Source organism: Vipera berus (genome assembly GCF_964194415.1).
Source record: "Vipera berus genome assembly, chromosome: Z".
Classification (NCBI taxonomy): domain Eukaryota; kingdom Metazoa; phylum Chordata; class Lepidosauria; order Squamata; family Viperidae; genus Vipera; species Vipera berus.
The window spans coordinates 51,902,079-51,918,916 of NC_138205.1; the positions used below are offsets into that span (position 1 = coordinate 51,902,079).

The 16,838-nt window shown below is 40.8% G+C and overlaps 2 protein-coding genes across 3 annotated transcripts in view; both read left to right on the forward strand.

Moving 5' to 3' along the window:
• The window catches only part of PSME3 (proteasome activator subunit 3), a 449,122-nt gene that overhangs the window by 306,308 nt on the left and 125,976 nt on the right, over positions 1-16,838 (forward strand). The gene's annotated exons all lie outside the window — the stretch shown is intronic.
• The window catches only part of RND2 (Rho family GTPase 2), a 34,065-nt gene that overhangs the window by 13,770 nt on the left and 3,457 nt on the right, over positions 1-16,838 (forward strand). Inside the window, exons 3-4 of one of the 2 annotated variants that reach the window (XM_081345448.1) lie at positions 13,797-13,906; positions 16,327-16,461. In XM_081345448.1, coding sequence (XP_081201574.1) covers positions 13,797-13,906; positions 16,327-16,461 — 245 coding nt within the window. The remainder of the gene's footprint in view (positions 1-13,796; positions 13,907-16,326; positions 16,462-16,838) is intronic. The other variant, XM_081345449.1, reaches the window with a different exon arrangement.

Here is a 16,838-nt window from a genome sequence, read left to right on the forward strand (position 1 = left end):
AACAGGAACGGAGACCTGCCGAGGTTTGGGGAGGCGCCCAAACCTCCCCAAAGGTCGGCAGGTCTGCGCGGAGGAACGGAGACCTGCCGAGGTTTGGGGAGGTTTGGGGAGGCGCCCAAACCTCCCCAAACAGGAACGGAGACCTGCCGAGGTTTGGGGACGTTTGGGGAGGCGCCCAAACCTCCCCAAAGGTCGGCAGGTCTGCGCGGAGGAACGGAGACCTGCCGAGGTTTGGGGAGGTTTGGGGAGGCGCCCAAACCTCCCCAAACAGGAACGGAGACCTGCCGAGGTTTGGGGAGGCGCCCAAACCTCCCCAAAGGTCGGCAGGAGGAACGGAGACCTGCCGAGGTTTGGGGAGGCGCCCAAACCTCCCCAAAGGTCGGCAGGAGGAACGGAGACCTGGGGAGGTTTGGGGAGGCGCCCAAACCTCCCCAAAGGTCGGCAGGAGGAACGGAGACCTGCCGAGGTTTGGGGAGGCGCCCAAACCTCCCCAAAGGTCGGCAGGAGGAACGGAGACCTGCCGAGGTTTGGGGAGGCGCCCAAACCTCCCCAAAGGTCGGCAGGAGGAACGGAGACCTGCCGAGGTTTGGGGAGGCGCCCAAACCTCCCCAAAGGTCGGCAGGAGGAACGGAGACCTGCCGAGGTTTGGGGAGGTTTGGGGAGGCGCCCAAACCTCCCCAAAGGTCGGCAGGAGGAACGGAGACCTGCCGACGTTTGGGGAGGTTTGGGGAGGCGCCCAAACCTCCCCAAACGTCGGCAGGTCTGCGCGGAGGAACGGAGACCTGCCGAGGTTTGGGGAGGCGCCCAAACCTCCCCAAACGTCGGCAAGTCTCCGTTCCTCCGTGCCCTGCCTGCCTGCTTCTTTCCGCTGCGGAAAGAAGCAGGCAGGCAAGGCGCGGAGTTTGGGGAGGTGCGCGCGCACCTCCCCAAACCTCCCCAAACTTCGGCAGGTCTCGGACGGCGGTGGCTTGGGAGAGGTGCGGGCGATCCCGGAAGCACCAAAGCCTCGGCCGCGCACAAGTCCTCGGTAAGTTTTTTTTGTTGACTGGAGTATAAGCCGAAGTGGAATTTTTCAGCCCAAAAAGTGGGCTGAAAAATTCGGCTTATACTCAAGTATATACGGTATTTATTGTAATGATTTATAGCCCATTTTTAGGATAACAATCCTCCCATCCAATTACAGACAATATACACTGTAAATAAAATTACGCTAAATGTGTTACTCTCTCATTTCTCAAGATCAAAACTATGATTTAAAGATACTTGGATATGAAGCCTGTCAGGTTGGAAAACCTTATTTTCAAGTGTATAGTTTTTATTCTTTTTTTTATTGAAAAGTTTTACAAAATTTTAATAATAACCTCCCCACCTCCCCATCAACCCTCTCCCCTTCCCTCCCCCCCCCCCGGACTTCCCAAAGCAGAATACAGGGTATTACATATAGCAATCTTATGCAAACATATGCTAAATATCTATTACAATGTTAACAAACCTTCCACCCTTTAACTCTCTTATAACAAAACTAAAGTAATTATAATAACACTTCTATAATTGTTAATAATTATTCATATGCTATTTGAAACTTTTTAGTCCCATATTTGTTCTGAATATAATCAATCCATCTTTTCCATTCCAAAATATATTTTTCTTGTGACTGTTCTTTCAAATATGCTGAAACTTTTGCCATTTCAGCTACGTCCATTACTTTAAGTATCCATTGTTCTATTGTAGGTAAATCTTCTTTCTTCCAATGTTGCACCACCAACAGTCTGGCTGCCATTATTAAGTGTAACATTAATTTAGTTTCTATAACAGTACAATCCGAAATAATCCACAATAAGAATAGCTGCGGAGTAAATCTTATTTTTTTCTTAAAAACTTTCTGAAAAGTCCACCATATTTTTATCCAAAAGGCTTTAACATTTTTACATGTCCACCATATATGATAATAAGTTGCCTCTTCACTACCACATCTCCAACACTTAGGTGGTTGATTTGGATACATACATGCTAACTTTTTAGGATCTAAATGCCATCTATAAAACATCTTGTAAAAATTCTCTCTTAAGTTTTGTGCTTGTGTAAATTTTACATTTCTAACCCAAATTTTTCCCCAAGTATCCATCATTATGGGCTCTTGAATATTCTGAGCCCATTTTGTCATACAATCTTTAACTAACTCCGATTCTGAATCAATCTCTATAAGAGCATTATATAACCTTTTTATATGCGATTGACTTTGATCTCTAATTTGCTTTATCAAATTTTCATCAACTTTTATTATACCAATTTTCTGATCTTCTATCCATCTAGCTTGTAACTGTATAAACTGAAACCAAGTCTGTACTGTCTTTTTTTCCTTTAAAACATTTAAAGGTTTCAGTTTCAAAATATTCCCTTCCATCCTAAGAAGTTCTTTATAAGTAATCACATCTTGTTTCTGCTCCACATTTATATTTCCTATTGCATGTCTAGTTATTGCCCATATAGGTATTTTATTATTTAATATATATTGGTACTTTTTCCAAACTCGGAGCAAAGCGTTCCTTAAGATATGAGTCTTAAAAATATTATCCACCTTTTTGTCATAAAATAAATACGCATGCCATCCATACAATAAATCATACCCCTCAATATTCAATATTCTTTCATCCATTAAATTGAACCAATCACTAATTGTTGATAACACAACTGCATCATAATATAATCTCAAATTGGGCATCTTCAAACCCCCTCTCTCACGTGCATCTTGCATTATTTTAAGCTTTACTCTCAGTCTTTTCCCTGCCCAGATAAATTTATTAATATCTTTTTGCCACTCATTTAAATTTGCATCTTTCTTAAGTATTGGTATCATTTGGAACAAAAATAAAAATTTTGGTAAGACATTCATCTTCACGGCTGCTATTCTCCCCAACCAAGACAATTGTATTTTTTTCCAACTATCAATCTCCTTTTGTACTTTTTGCCATAACAATTCATAATTGTTTTTATATTTCACATTCGATGCTGTGATATATACCCCCAAGTATTTAACCTTTTTTACTATTTCAAATCCTGTTGATTTTTCTATTGCTTCTCTTTGTTTTATAGTCATATTTTTGTTAATATTTTAGTTTTTTGCTTATTAACTTTAAATCCAGAAACTTGTCCATATTGTATTATCACATCCAATAATTCTAAAACCGACTGAGTAGGTTGAGTTAAAGTGACAACCAAGTCATCTGCAAACGCTCTCAATCTGTAATCTTGATGCCTAATTTTAATTCCCTTATCTTATTTTATTCACGTATTTTAATCAATAATATTTCCAGTGTTAGAACAAACAACAATGGTGATAAAGGGCATCCCTGCCTTGTTCCTTTTTCAGTTTTAGAAATTTCTGTTAAATTACCATTAACAATTATTTGTGCCGTTTGCTTTTGATATATTGCTTTAATAGCCTGTAAAAAATAATCCCCAAATTCCATCTTTTTATTCTTCATGTTTTAGAAATTAAGAAATATTCAGTAGGAAAACTAAAAGAAGTGCAGCTTTTAAGTGGTGGAATAAAATTGTCAGCAAATATTACAACAATCTAATCTATTCTGGAGGACTGTGCTTCTGAGCAACATGGAAGTGTAAAGGAGCCTACTGGTGCCTACTGGTTTGTTTGACTGGATTTAGCCTCCCTCCCCCACACTTGACTTCCAGATGGCTCTGGGCTGTTTACGTTTTAAAAGTAAGGAACAATATTGTAAAGTGAAGGAAAAAATATGTACAACCAAAGAAAGCAAGCCTAGTACATCAAAAGAACAATAAGAGAGGCTCAACTCTCACCTTAGCTCCAGGTCTGGGAGCAAACCCAGTTTTTCGAAGATCTTCTGAACAACTGCAGAGTGGGAATAGGAACTGTACAGATCTCTTGGGAGAAGTGCTATTCTAGAGGGCAGGCACCACGACAGTGAAAGTCTCAAAGATGACATTGTTTGATTGAAGGGACCTGCTCATGCCCACTCTGCCTGATCTTATTGGGTGAACTGACACCATGGGAGATGGGTAGTCTCTCAAATTACCAAGCCCATTGGTAAATTGCACCTGGAGGCTAAACTGGTAACTGGTGTAGCTCACGAAACAAGAAGACATGGGCATTTTGTGCCTCAACCATCACTGTCCTGGCCCGACCATCATGCTGCATTCAAGGGAGGCCCCATGCAGCACATTGCAGTAGTCCATTTTGAATTGACTAGAACTGAGTGATTGTCTGAAGAGTCCCACTCTAGGAATGGGCACAACTGGATCTCTTGATAGACCTGTGCAATGGCCCTTCTGTCCATAGCTTCCAGCTATTCTTTGAGCAGAAGCTGACAGTCCTTAGTGATTCCCATATTGCATACCAGCTCAAATGAGGAAGTGCAGTCCCATTTAAGATCAAAAATGAATTATTCCCAGTTCCAGGAGACCCAGCCACTCAGTTCCCCAGGATTTAGCCTGAATCTGTTTCTTCCTTCAGATTTGAACAGCCTCCAGACATTGACATTATAATGACAGCATCACATGATGGCTGGAGTTGAGATCTACAATTGAGTATCATCTGATTCTGGGTGCCAGATCAATAGATGGCCTTATCCAGCAGTTTCATGTAGACATTAAAATGGGAAGGGGTAAAGCATCAAGACTTGAGGCATCCCACAAATGAGGAGCACATCTCCCATCAACATTGAATTTTAATAGCTGCAGTGGAAAGAGATGAATCAATATAACATAGTGTCCCCCATCTTCACAGCTTCTGCAGAGCGATATCATGATGTATGTTACTAAAAGTCATTGAGAGATCAAGAAGAATAAGAGTGGATGCATACTACCCCATCTTGGCTCCACTAAAGATTATCAACAAATGCAAGCAGTACTGTTCCTGTGCTGTAATCCAACCTGAAACCTGCCTGCAACAGGTCTAGATAGGCTACTTCCTGCAAGACATTTTGCAAAGAGCTGTCTAACCATCTTAACAATCTTACCTTAAAGGAAAGATTGGAGACTGGATGTTAGACATCCAGAATTGTTGAGTTTATTGATTGCTTCTTGGGGAAAGGATACGTTACGTATATATTGGTGTACATTACAGGCCACCCAACCAGTCAGAAGAAATAGATGAACTCTGCCAACCTGTTAACAAACATATGTAGGAAGCATATCACAGTAGTAATGGGAGACTTCAACTATCCAGATATCAACTGGGAGACCAACTCTGCAGCCCAGTCCTGCACAATACTACTGAAAAAGAAAAAACAAGAAATTCAAGAAAAAATAGCATTGCTGCAGAAAGAACTCTCTGACAAACTGAAAGACTAAAAGACTAAAGTACAAAAAATGGAAAGAGCGACACATAACCAAGGCTGAGTATCAGCAGACAGCCAGAACATGCAAAGATGTAATCAGGAAAGCAAAGCCTTAGAATGAACAAAGACTTGCAATAGAAATCAAGGATAATAAAAAAAAAGTTTCTTTCAACATATTAATAACAAGAAAAAAAGTAAAGGAAACTGCAAGTCCACTAAAGAGAGAAGATGGCAAGGACATAACAGGCAGTAGGGAGAAAGAAGAGCTACTTAACTCATTCTTTGCATCAGTCTTCACACAAAAAGAAATTATAGCCCAACATACCAAAAAAACTACTGCAAAAGATAAACTAGAAACAAAAATTAAAATAAACAAGAAAATGGTAAGAGAACACCTATCTGACCTTGATGAATGTAAATGGCCTGGACCTAATGGATTATATTCCAGAGTTCTGAAGAAACTGGCAGATGTTATCTCAGAACCATTGAGCCATATTTTTAAAAAATCCTGGAGCACCAGGGAAGCACCTGAGGATTGGAAAAAGGCTGATGTGGTTCCCATCTTCAAGAAAGGGAAAAAAACAGTAGACAGTGACTTGTCTGAAATGATATAGGTTCTCCTCCTTGAGCAGGGGGCTGGACTAGAAGACCTCCAAGGTCCTTTTCAGCTCTATTCTTCTCTATTATAGTCTCTTCCAAAGCAGGAGGAACTACCTCCCTCTCCAACATCATTCCATGGATGCAACTGTAGGTTACCTCCTGAGCAAAAAGGATCTGAATTCAAGAGACAAATGGCTGGAGCATCTGATCCATTTCACTGGGAATCACAAATTCAAATTCAGTCCAGATAATATCACAAGACCATGTCCCAGGCATCTCAAATGGATCTGGCCAATCAAAGTCCATCTCTGAATAGATCTTATCAATCATATTTACCAGATCGTATGAATGTTCTTCACACTTCAGACAGTAACCCTGAAAATATTCCTGAGGTCATTCCTGTTCAGCAAAGAACAAATCAACTTCAAAAAGACTGCCAAACAACTGTCCGTGAATGTGGTAAAGGTGGAGAAATAATATTTTGCTGCTCTTATTATCACAAGGCAATCCTGAATTGGAATCTTATTTGTGTAGGATTGGATTTACATGGGCAGAAAACTGCTTTCTGTGTTATTAGAGTAGCATATCATGATGTTAGTTATTCTTTTTATAGCACCTTTTCTCCAATGACTTGGAGCTACATGTATAACCTAGGCTGAGAAAGAACTTTGGTGGTCAGGAGTGACACTAATTTGTTTTTCCACTGCACAATGCAACTTCCTACCCGTGTTTCCCAGAAAATAAGACCGGTCTTATATTAATGTTTGCTCCAAAAGAAGCATTAGGGCTTATTTTCCTGATAGGAAGAAATACAGTACTAAATGCATCCATCTGGTTGACAATCTTAACTGGGGCTTATTTTTGGAGAAGGGCTTATATTACAAACATCCTGAAAAATTATGCTAGGGCTTATTTTCCGGTTGGGTCTTATTTTCGGGGAAATACAGTATCATTAAGGCCTCAAAACTGGATGATGTTGAGCTATTAATTTGGGATGAAAAAGCTGAAATGCTGCTTTTTCCTGAGAACCAGTAAAATGAGGAAGCACAAGGAAGCGAGGAGTCCATCCCTAGACAAAGATCAATAGCTGTCTTTCCATTTGAAAAACTATTGAACAGACGGTTGACTCTAGGTCTGTCTGCTTTAGATTCTATTTGTGAGGTGAAGGTTAATGCAATGTTTCAAGCTCAGACTGTGTGAAATAGTTATAGAAGACCTCTGAAGAGAAGGGTTTTTTTTTGTCATCAAATAATTGCAATCAAATATTAGGTGTGAAAGTGGAATCTTGGTTAGAATCATAGTTCTCAGGCAAGATCTGTCTCAGAAGAAATTAAGTAGCAGCTAAAACATCTTTGTTTAGAAAAGCATTTTGGATCCTTTTAAAAAACCTGCAAACATGGAGAAAAGCTTTGCTACTGGAATTCTTCCTCATTGGACTGCCCACTTTTGGCCCATAAGCATTTAGCTTAGAGCGTGGGAACCTGCTGCGTCTGATAAAAGATCCATTGCATTTAGGATGGGGCAGGCATCAAGAGCATTGGAGAATTACTGTGGAGATTAAAAAGCCATATATCCACTTCTAGGGGAGGAATAAATCTAATCTTATTTATTAGTCGTCAGAGTGATGCCTTAGAGGCTGGCATTCTGAGAAGGAGAAATAGGGAAAAGCTATATTGTTAATTGAAAACAAAGTACAGAGTGTGTGATATTTGTTGGAATAAAAGAGATGAAAGAAAAGAGTTGGATACCAGGCATGCATGTCCCATCTATTTCTTGATCCTTTTCTATCTTTGACTTCATCCCCTGCAGCTAAAAGTTGATATGACAAACCAACTCTCAATTCACTTTTGCTAGCAGCAACACTGCATAGAAATGGACTATAAAAACAAATTGTAAGTGAACAGTGACAATATTTTTTAGTCAAACATATATTAACAAGGGCTCTTCCTGGTTGTTTTTCTCTGGCTATAAATGGAAGTCTTCTTGCAGGAGGGGTTGCCATGACATTACTAGGGGAATCTCAGAATGATTTTTGAAGTCCATCCAACTGGCTGTGCTTGATCACGCTACAATGCATCTTCTATGCTGTGGGGTCTGAGGCCTAGGTGAATCTTCTATTGCTTTTGGTCATGGGCAGGGAGGAAGTCGTCTAAAGTTGTCAGCTCTGAACTAAGCTGGGCTATACTTCTGCACAGCTGCCTTACTAGTAGAAACTGACAGGTGGATTTTTTCTATAATGACTTATCTGTATAGGGAAAAACTTTCTTGTTGATTCCTGTCGATTGGGCATCCTGGGAAGTCTAGGCACAGGTGGTAACAGGCCAAAAAACTGCCTGTATCCCACTTGACACTTTTTTAAGGTAGAGATTTGGGAGTGGGGTGTTAGTACCCTTAAAAAGAGCTGGATGGCTCTCTCTCTTTCCACGGTGAGAGGGAAGGAGGAATACTTTTAAACACACATCTCTTTCTCACCTGCCTGACAAGATACCTAGTGACAAAATACTTGTTGAAAATAGGAAGAGAGGTAAAATTTTCTCCTCCCAGTCCTTTGCTTTTGCCTCCACTTAGATGTTTTCTTTGCTAGCTGAAGTTTCCTTTATGTAGTTGTTCAGTCAGTGCCTTGCAAATTTCTCTCTTTTAACCATCATGCTAACAGGCAGTTTTCTAAGAACTGCCTATTAACACTACATTAATCCTTTGGTTCTAAAAGTAGACTTCACAAAATAGTAGAGATGAAGTTTAGCATCCTGGAAATTTGCTGTTTGAGAAATTAAATTTCTATCCCTTAGGCTATGGAGAAGATTATGGATAGTAGCTAGTAAAAAGAGGGGCAGGGGACAGTAAGAAAACTAAGTGGTCCTGGAGGATGATAGCATCCATTAAATTAGCAGATTAAATTGTTCTTAATTCAAACATTGTAATAAGATTGGAAACTGGGCTTTTATGTATCAGAACTTACCAGTTTTGTTTAGTATTGATTACATGTATTGCAGTCTTTGAGAAACTAGAGAACGTTTTTTTCTTAGTAAGTGCAGCTTCTGTAAGATATTGAAGTGAGATTCTTCTGAACTTAATATCTTAAAAGGCTACTATGCCCTGCAAAAGTAAATCTATATTTAGTGTGTGTGCAAGGACAGTTACAGGGGGCCATAAAAGAAGTCAAGATGGCAGTCTAGCCATACAACTGAGGTTCTGCCTTCTTTATGTGGTTGCTTTTTACAACCTCATGTAAAAAGGGGGGGGGCTTCAATTGGCCCTCTGTCTTGACCTTATACTGCACTCTGGTCTCCCACAGAGGTCCTTGTATGGATACATGTTCAACAGACCAGTAAGTCTATTTGGTAATTTAAGGACATGTTGATATGGGTGTCATGGTGGGTGTGGCCAGTCCTATGTCAAAAGGCAAACAAAGTACTAGTCACCACTATTTTATTTCTCATAATTTACACAAAATCCAAAGTTGCAAGTAGAGGTTATATCTGAAGCTTGGATTTAATTATAAAAGTCCAGCATGTGAAAGAGGAAAAAAATCAAGCATAGGTCTTTTTTTTTAGGTGAAAAGTTCTGTTTCTTATTTGCAGTTGTAGCTTAGCCAAATAAATATTTGTTTCTCTTGTTTATGAAGGGGTGTTATGCAGCCTTGATCAAAACATTTATTTTGGAGAGCAAAGCTTGTAAATATCTTATGTTTTTATTTTCAGGACAGCTCATGCAGATTTGTGACTGTGTGATATTGAAGTAATTGGGAATTAATTAATAATTCAGATTTGAAGACCGTTAGCATTCTATTTTTGGAGGACATGTTGACTAGTTCATTCTTAATATCATTTTATTAAACACATAAGATTTTGGCTGAGAACTTGATCAAAATAGAAGGTATAAGTGCCTTAATGCAGAAAGACTGAATAGAAATTTTGTAGACACTCTTGGGTTCTGTAGAAAAGTTGCAATTCATTTGCAGAAAATCTAAGAATCCATTTCAAGATAGAACAAGTTCTAAGCTTTCTTTCTGTCAGTGTTGTGATGGCTTATAGCTTTTCTGTTTGACAGTTGGTAAAAACTATATCTGGTGGGAGGGAGGACCCATACTGATTTTATTTTTGATAGGATGAAAGAGGCAGTGTGGAGCAAAAACAATATTATATCATTCTATCCAATTCTAACTCCACTCTTGCCAGATTTATATTTTGTATGAAATTCCATTTTAACAACCTTGTCTTCAGAAGCGTTACTATGGACTATTTGATGTAATTTGTGTATTCTCATTTCTTGTTGTTGCAGTGTGAAAAGAAGGGCCTTAAAAATTACTTGTTTCTTGTAATCTATTTTATCTAGCAGCATCCTTTTCTTATAGATGTTATATAGCAAAAACAGTTGTTTCAGAAAGACACAATTTTTAAGAAATCCATTGTAACTATGAAATAAAATGGAGCAAAAAATTATGCAAAAATATAACTTTTACATAGGATCAGGACAAACAGAAAATCTTAGCATGCAAAAGATTATAATCTCAGCATCATCTACTATTAAAATTATTTAATTTTAAGACATCTATGAAGATTCTCAGTCATCCAGGTCATGGTGGTCCCAAAAGTGCTTTTTTTCCCCCCAAAAGGCATCTGGACTTTGTTTTTCCCCCTTGAAGACGTTTCACTTCTCATCCAAGAAGCTTCTTCAGCTTTAATTTTAAAACATTACCTTTAACTGAACAATTATGTCATGGGATGAGCTCTACCCTTTTCTTATCTCATATTATTTTTTAAAGTATAATTCTTTGAAAAAAATCAATAGTTTTGGTTTGCTTTTTGGTGCAATTGCTATTGGAGAAAGTACAACTAGGGTGAAAATATTGCTTTTATCTTTAGCTCGGTCCCTTTCATGATCTCTGTACAATGGGGATTGCAAGTCAAGCACAAAACAAGTGCATCCAGGGTTGCATAGGTCAAGAGTATCACACCCAACTCTCATTTGCACTCCAAGTTTTGAAGCTGTTCCATCTGTCATGATTCCTGGTTTTGCCAAATATGTGGCTCCATCTGTTAATGACATCTGGTTCCACCTGCCATTAGCTGTTGTGCCTCACTAGTGCTGTTGGATATCTGCCATCACTGACTGTCCTCATCTGAAGCCAATAGAGACCCATTTGAATAAAGCTTTATGGCTGTCTCTAAATGCTGATCTTGGTGCGTGGCAGTGATTACATCTGAGTTGAATACATAGGGGCTGCAAACATTTGTGACGCTCTTTCTTTTTCTCTGAAGTCATTTGTTCCCTACTGTGCCCCAATCTTCCTAATTGTATCTCTCACAAGTGGACAGTGGAATTACACATGGTGAATTTACTAGCTCTTTTAATTAGATTGGGGAGGATCATTTTGCTGCCCCTTCCCTTGCTTGCTTCAGAAAAATTCAACTGGCTGCATTTCTTTAGATAGTGGGGGACTGTTTCTCAGGCTTCCACTTAATGCTCCAGGCTGCAACTGAGAGGAGTGTGCAGTTTGTATTGTTGTTGGGTTGCATCTCAGTGGAATACATAATTGCAATAAGTTAATTTATGCCCTTGAAACTCAAATATTTTGGCCACCTAATGAGAAGGAAGGACTCACTGGAGAAGAGCCTAATGCTGGGAAAGATTGAGGGCAAGAGAAGAAGGGGATAACAGAGAATGAGGTGGCTGGATGGAGTGACTGAAGCAGTAGGTGTGAGCTTAAATGGACTCCAGAAGATGGTAGAGGACAGGAAGGCCTGGAGGAACGTTGTCCATGGGGTCATGATGGGTCGGATGTGACTTCGCAGCTAACAACAACAATTTATGCCCCTTGCTGTATGTGTTAGTATTTCACCTATATAGTATGCTGAAGGGAAAGCAATGAATCCACTCTGAGCTATTTGCTCTCTTTCTAAACAGACAGGCTGCTTTTTCCATGTCATCCAGTATATGGACATATAAATTACTTACATGACACTTGGAATTTGCAGAGTATTTGCAGAGTTTTATCAATAGTCTCACAACCCCATCAAACTCATTTTACAGAAACAAAATTACTGTTATCTAAGCCCCTAGCACAGGGCTTTTCAACTGGTGGTAATCAGGTTTTTGACACCATTACATATCGTATATACTGTTATAAAGCACAACGTGTTAAAGTTCTACTGAGGTAAAAAGGCGCGGCAGCCGGTTGACAGTTGACAACTGTCAAAAGGCTGCTGCCCACCCAATACACACGCACGGCGGCCAGCTGACAGTGACAGCTGTCAAAAGGCCGCCGCTAGCTGACCGCGCATGCGCAGCAAATGACAGCTGTCAAAGATGCCGGCCTACCACGCTTGCGCGACGGCCACTGACAGCTCCAGGCTGTCAAAGACCTACCACCAGCTGAGCGCGGAGGCGCGGCGGCTGTTGACAGCTCCGAGCTGTCAGAGCCTGCTGGCAGCGGATTGGCCAAAGCAGCCACAGCGGGAGAACACGCTGTTGTGATTGGTTAGTTGTTTGACAAGTTGTGTATAAATAGAGGGAATCCCCGGCTGTTTCCCCGTCCGGTGCCCTTCCTAAATAAAGCTTCAAGAATCAAGCCTGCTGTCTCTCGTGGTCCTTGCCTCACGCTAATCCAGACACCTTTCTAGGTGACTGATGGTACTCAGATATTGCCATATCCTAAAAATGGTACAATCGGTGAAAAGGTTGAAAAGCCCTGATCTAGTATGTTGATTGCAGAAAGGGAAATGAGAAGTTAGGAAGAAGGACAAAATAGTCCAGCAAAAATAAGGATGTAAAAGGCTTCCCAACTTCATTCCTAGTCATAAATCTGACAGTTCTCATGACAAAAAAAGTTGATCTGTGTACTTTCCTTTTCTTCATTCACAACCTTTTTAAGAACATAGGCAGGAAGTGAAAAGGGCTACCTCTCATTCAGGGTGGGGGGGTATGTAAAAATCTGGATATTTTGCCTTTTTCTTGATGATGTTGGAATTTCTACTACCAGCTAGACTGCTAATATTTTAAAGAGCTAATGCTGCTAATTGGTGCTGGAGTTTGGTATAGTAGTAAAGGCACCAAGCCAGAAACTGAGAAACCCTAGCCTGCAAAGGTAGCCGGGTGACCTTGAGCCAGTCATTCTCTTTCAGCCCTAGGAAGGAAACAGTGGCAAACCACTTCTGAAATCTTGCCAAGAAAACTTGTGGAACTAGTCTAGGCAGTCACCAAGTAAAAAAAACCACGCAAACACACACATACACACCAACACTGATGCTAAGGTTGCCAAATGTTCATATTCCTGAATATGAAATTCTTAACTTCAAACCCATATTTTGATATCTAGAATTACATAATGCCTGCAACAGTGTTTTGCATGTGTTTATTTCAAACCTTGACTGAGTAAGCAACCTAGAAGGAGAGAGAAAAACTGAAGATAGAATAAAGTGAGAGCTGAAGATAGAATAAAGTGAAATGTAGAGAAAATTGACAACAAAGGAAGGGAAGGGGATGGGATGGGAAAGAGAGACCGGAATATGAATGAGTGTGAACAGAGATGTCCCAAAGATGCTTTTTCACAAGGCAACTGGACTTTCTTGTTTTTCTTTGAAGATGTTTCACTTCTCAGATGATGTCTTCAAAAAAACAACAACAACCAAGAAAGTCCAGTTGCCTCGTGAAAAAGAATCTTTGGGATAACTATGACCTGGATAGACACTGAACAGAGATGGTAAGAGAGAGAGGGTATGGTATTTCTAATTCTGCCTTTTCTGGCATGTGATTCATGGAACTTTTAAGAGAATGTGATGCTCAGATTGAAAAAAAAAACCACCCTATCCGCTGTACAATATACAAAGACCATGTTTAGCTGTATAGTTAAGTTAAAACTGTGTCTTTCTCATGCAGGCTCAACATACTATGACAATGTTCGTCCATTAGCCTATCCAGATTCAGATGCTGTTCTTATCTGTTTTGACATTAGCCGTCCTGAAACTCTGGACAGTGTCCTTAAAAAGGTGAGATTGCTAAAAGTGCCACTGAGGTGGAAGATGAAGATGTGATGGGAAAGCTAAGAAGAGCTTATTTTATTTTTGAAAAATAGGTTTTCCTATTGCCTGGGGACAAAGAGGAACTGTCCTTCAAAATCACAATTGTATCACTGTAGTTTAAAAACACTGTATTGCAAGAAATGCTAAACATCTGATTAATAATAGAAAATTGAAATATTGCAAAATTATCAAAATGTGTTATAGAAACACGAAAAGAGCAAATGATGTTGGAAAAATAGCACTGATAAATCCACTCACTGGAGGGTTGCCATTAAGCAGGGATGTCAAACTGGCAGCTCCTTGGCCGGGTGCGTTACGCGCAGGCCAAGCCCACCCCAGCTCCACAAAGGCAATAAATGTCATTATACATCACAATATGTCATGTGACGAGTTTGAAATCCGTACAATAAACCCCTTATTTGCTAAAAAAATAAACAATTTTGAAGCTCAATAAAGCAAAGCACAATAAAATAAAACAAGGAAAACAGAGCATGTCTCTACCTCAAACTTTGTAGTCTAATTTTGGAAAGCATCCTCGGTTTTTGCACACGTTGACAACTTTTACGTGTCTCATGACTGGAATAGTGGTTTCCTACACCAGATACAATTAGTCTTTAACTTATAGCCAGTGGTGGGATTCAGCTGATTCGCACCGATTTGGCAGAACCGATGCCTATTTTTTTTTTTGTTGAATTCAGAAAACCAGTTATGATCATCTGTCAGCGTAGAAACTAAAAAAGTGGGAAACATCACCTAGGGAAAGATACACTACTCTGGATTCCTTGTATTATTCTGGGAATATCAAAGGTAAACTACCTTCGCTTTTCAACAGTGATACAGTAAAATTTGACCGGATTTCCTCCAGAGGAAAATAGGAGTTTCTGTCAGGGATAGTGGTGTCCTCAGCCACAACGCCCACACTGACCGTTCCGATCCAATTCCCTTTGTTCCCACTTTGTACCAGATTCAATCCCGCGCTGCCCCCTCTGTAGAGCTTGGAATACCTGTAGTCACTGCCACATCTCTTTGTGCAGGGAAGGCACACATCTAAACACCGTCCCCATGAAAGGACCTCTGGAGCTGCCACAGCCGGCCCCTTCTCCTCCTCTCTGTCTGTGGGCTGCCCCTGAGCTTGGTCCACCGGGAGGAGGAGGTTCCCATGGGAAAGGATCTGGCCCTTCGAGGCTGAGGCAGCAGTGTGCTTCTGGAGGAGGCGGGGGCCAAAGCTGTGTGGCGGGGGAGGTACGCACCCACGGATGCTGGAGGGGGCTCTACACTGCCATGGTTCCCCTTCCCGCCTCCCCTTTAGGTGGGGGCTGGAGCACTACTGGGAGGAGAAGGAGCAGGAGGCGAGTGCAGCCACAGCCACTTGGAGCAGCTACGCGGGTTCCTTGCTCTTGCTTTGACTGGACATCTCTACGTCCCGCTCCAGCCTCTTGGCTGGGGCTCTTTTTCCCTTTTCCTCATCCATGGCAACCTCAGTCCCATCATTCCCTCAATATTGCCCTGTTCCCCACCTTCTGCCATCGCATCTGCCCCCTCTCTGTCTTCTCGAGGAGCCTTTAATGGCTCGAACTCTCCAGCGACCGCCACCTGACTTGTTTGTGCCACTATTAGCAAGAAAGCCCCAGAGGAGCGCCATGCACGGTGAGGAGGTGCAGGACTTAGGAATAGATGCTTCATCTCTCTAGTTTCCCAATTGGTGCATGTAGAAAAGAGGATGAGGCCGCCAGGTATTAGCTGGGGTTGTGGCAGAGAATTGGTTGTTAAATTATTTGAATCCCACCACTACTTATAGCCTTTATAGTGACCCTTATCAAAGTTACAACAGCACTGAGAAAAGTGACTTACACAGCATCCCCTAGGCTAGGTCGTTTGATCAAAAATCTGGCACTTGGCCTCCAGCATGTATTTACAGTGGTTGCAGTGATCCAGGGCCATGTGTGATTGCTATTGGTGAACTTCCCAGCCTCCTTCTGACAAGCAAAGTCAATGGGAGAAGCCAGGTATGCTTGACTGCATGCTTCACTTAATTGTAGTGATTTGCTTAACAATGGGAAAAAGGTCATAACAGTGGATGCGACTCATTTAACAATTGCCTTGTTTAGCAATGGAAATTCTAATCTCAGTTTTGTTCATAAGTGGAGGTCTTTGTGTGTACAGAATCTGACATCATAGAAATTACTATTAGCTTCATTGTGTTGCTACTTGTAAAAAGGTCAGGTTCATAACTAGTATCTCCATTTTTTTTTGCTGGAGACACAGCTGTGGGGTTTAAAAAAAAGTGGGATATGGGCATGAGGTGGGATAATTGAGCCAGTGGCCTTGCCTAATTATATTAAATCATTTTTAATTTAATTCTTTATATATATTTTTTTCTCTTATAGTGGCAGGGAGAGACACAAGAATTCTGCCCTGGTGCCAAAGTAGTTTTGGTGGGTTGCAAACTGGACATGCGCACAGACTTGAACACTTTACGGGAACTCTCCAAACAGCGCCTTATCCCTGTTACACATGAGCAGGTGTTTATTTTGCCTTTAATTAAAGTATGGGTTAGCCTTGGTTAAGCCTCAACTTGCTGCCCTTGGAGCGGGGGGCGGGGGGAGGGACTGGGATGACAGAGAACTGATACACATCCCCACGAACACATATTGCAGGAAGTTTGGAACTTAACCTGTGCTAGTTCTGATAGTAGCCATATAAGTTTGCTGATACGATTAATCAGGCTGACTCAAGAGACCAAATCATTTTGTGATGTCTCTATTGAACACCTTATTATGAAAGAACTGCCAAGTGTTAATGTAGCTAAATAGACATAATATAAGTAGTCCTTGACTTACAACAGTTTGTTTAGTGACTGTTCAAAGTTACAACAGCACTGAATAAAGTGACTTATGAC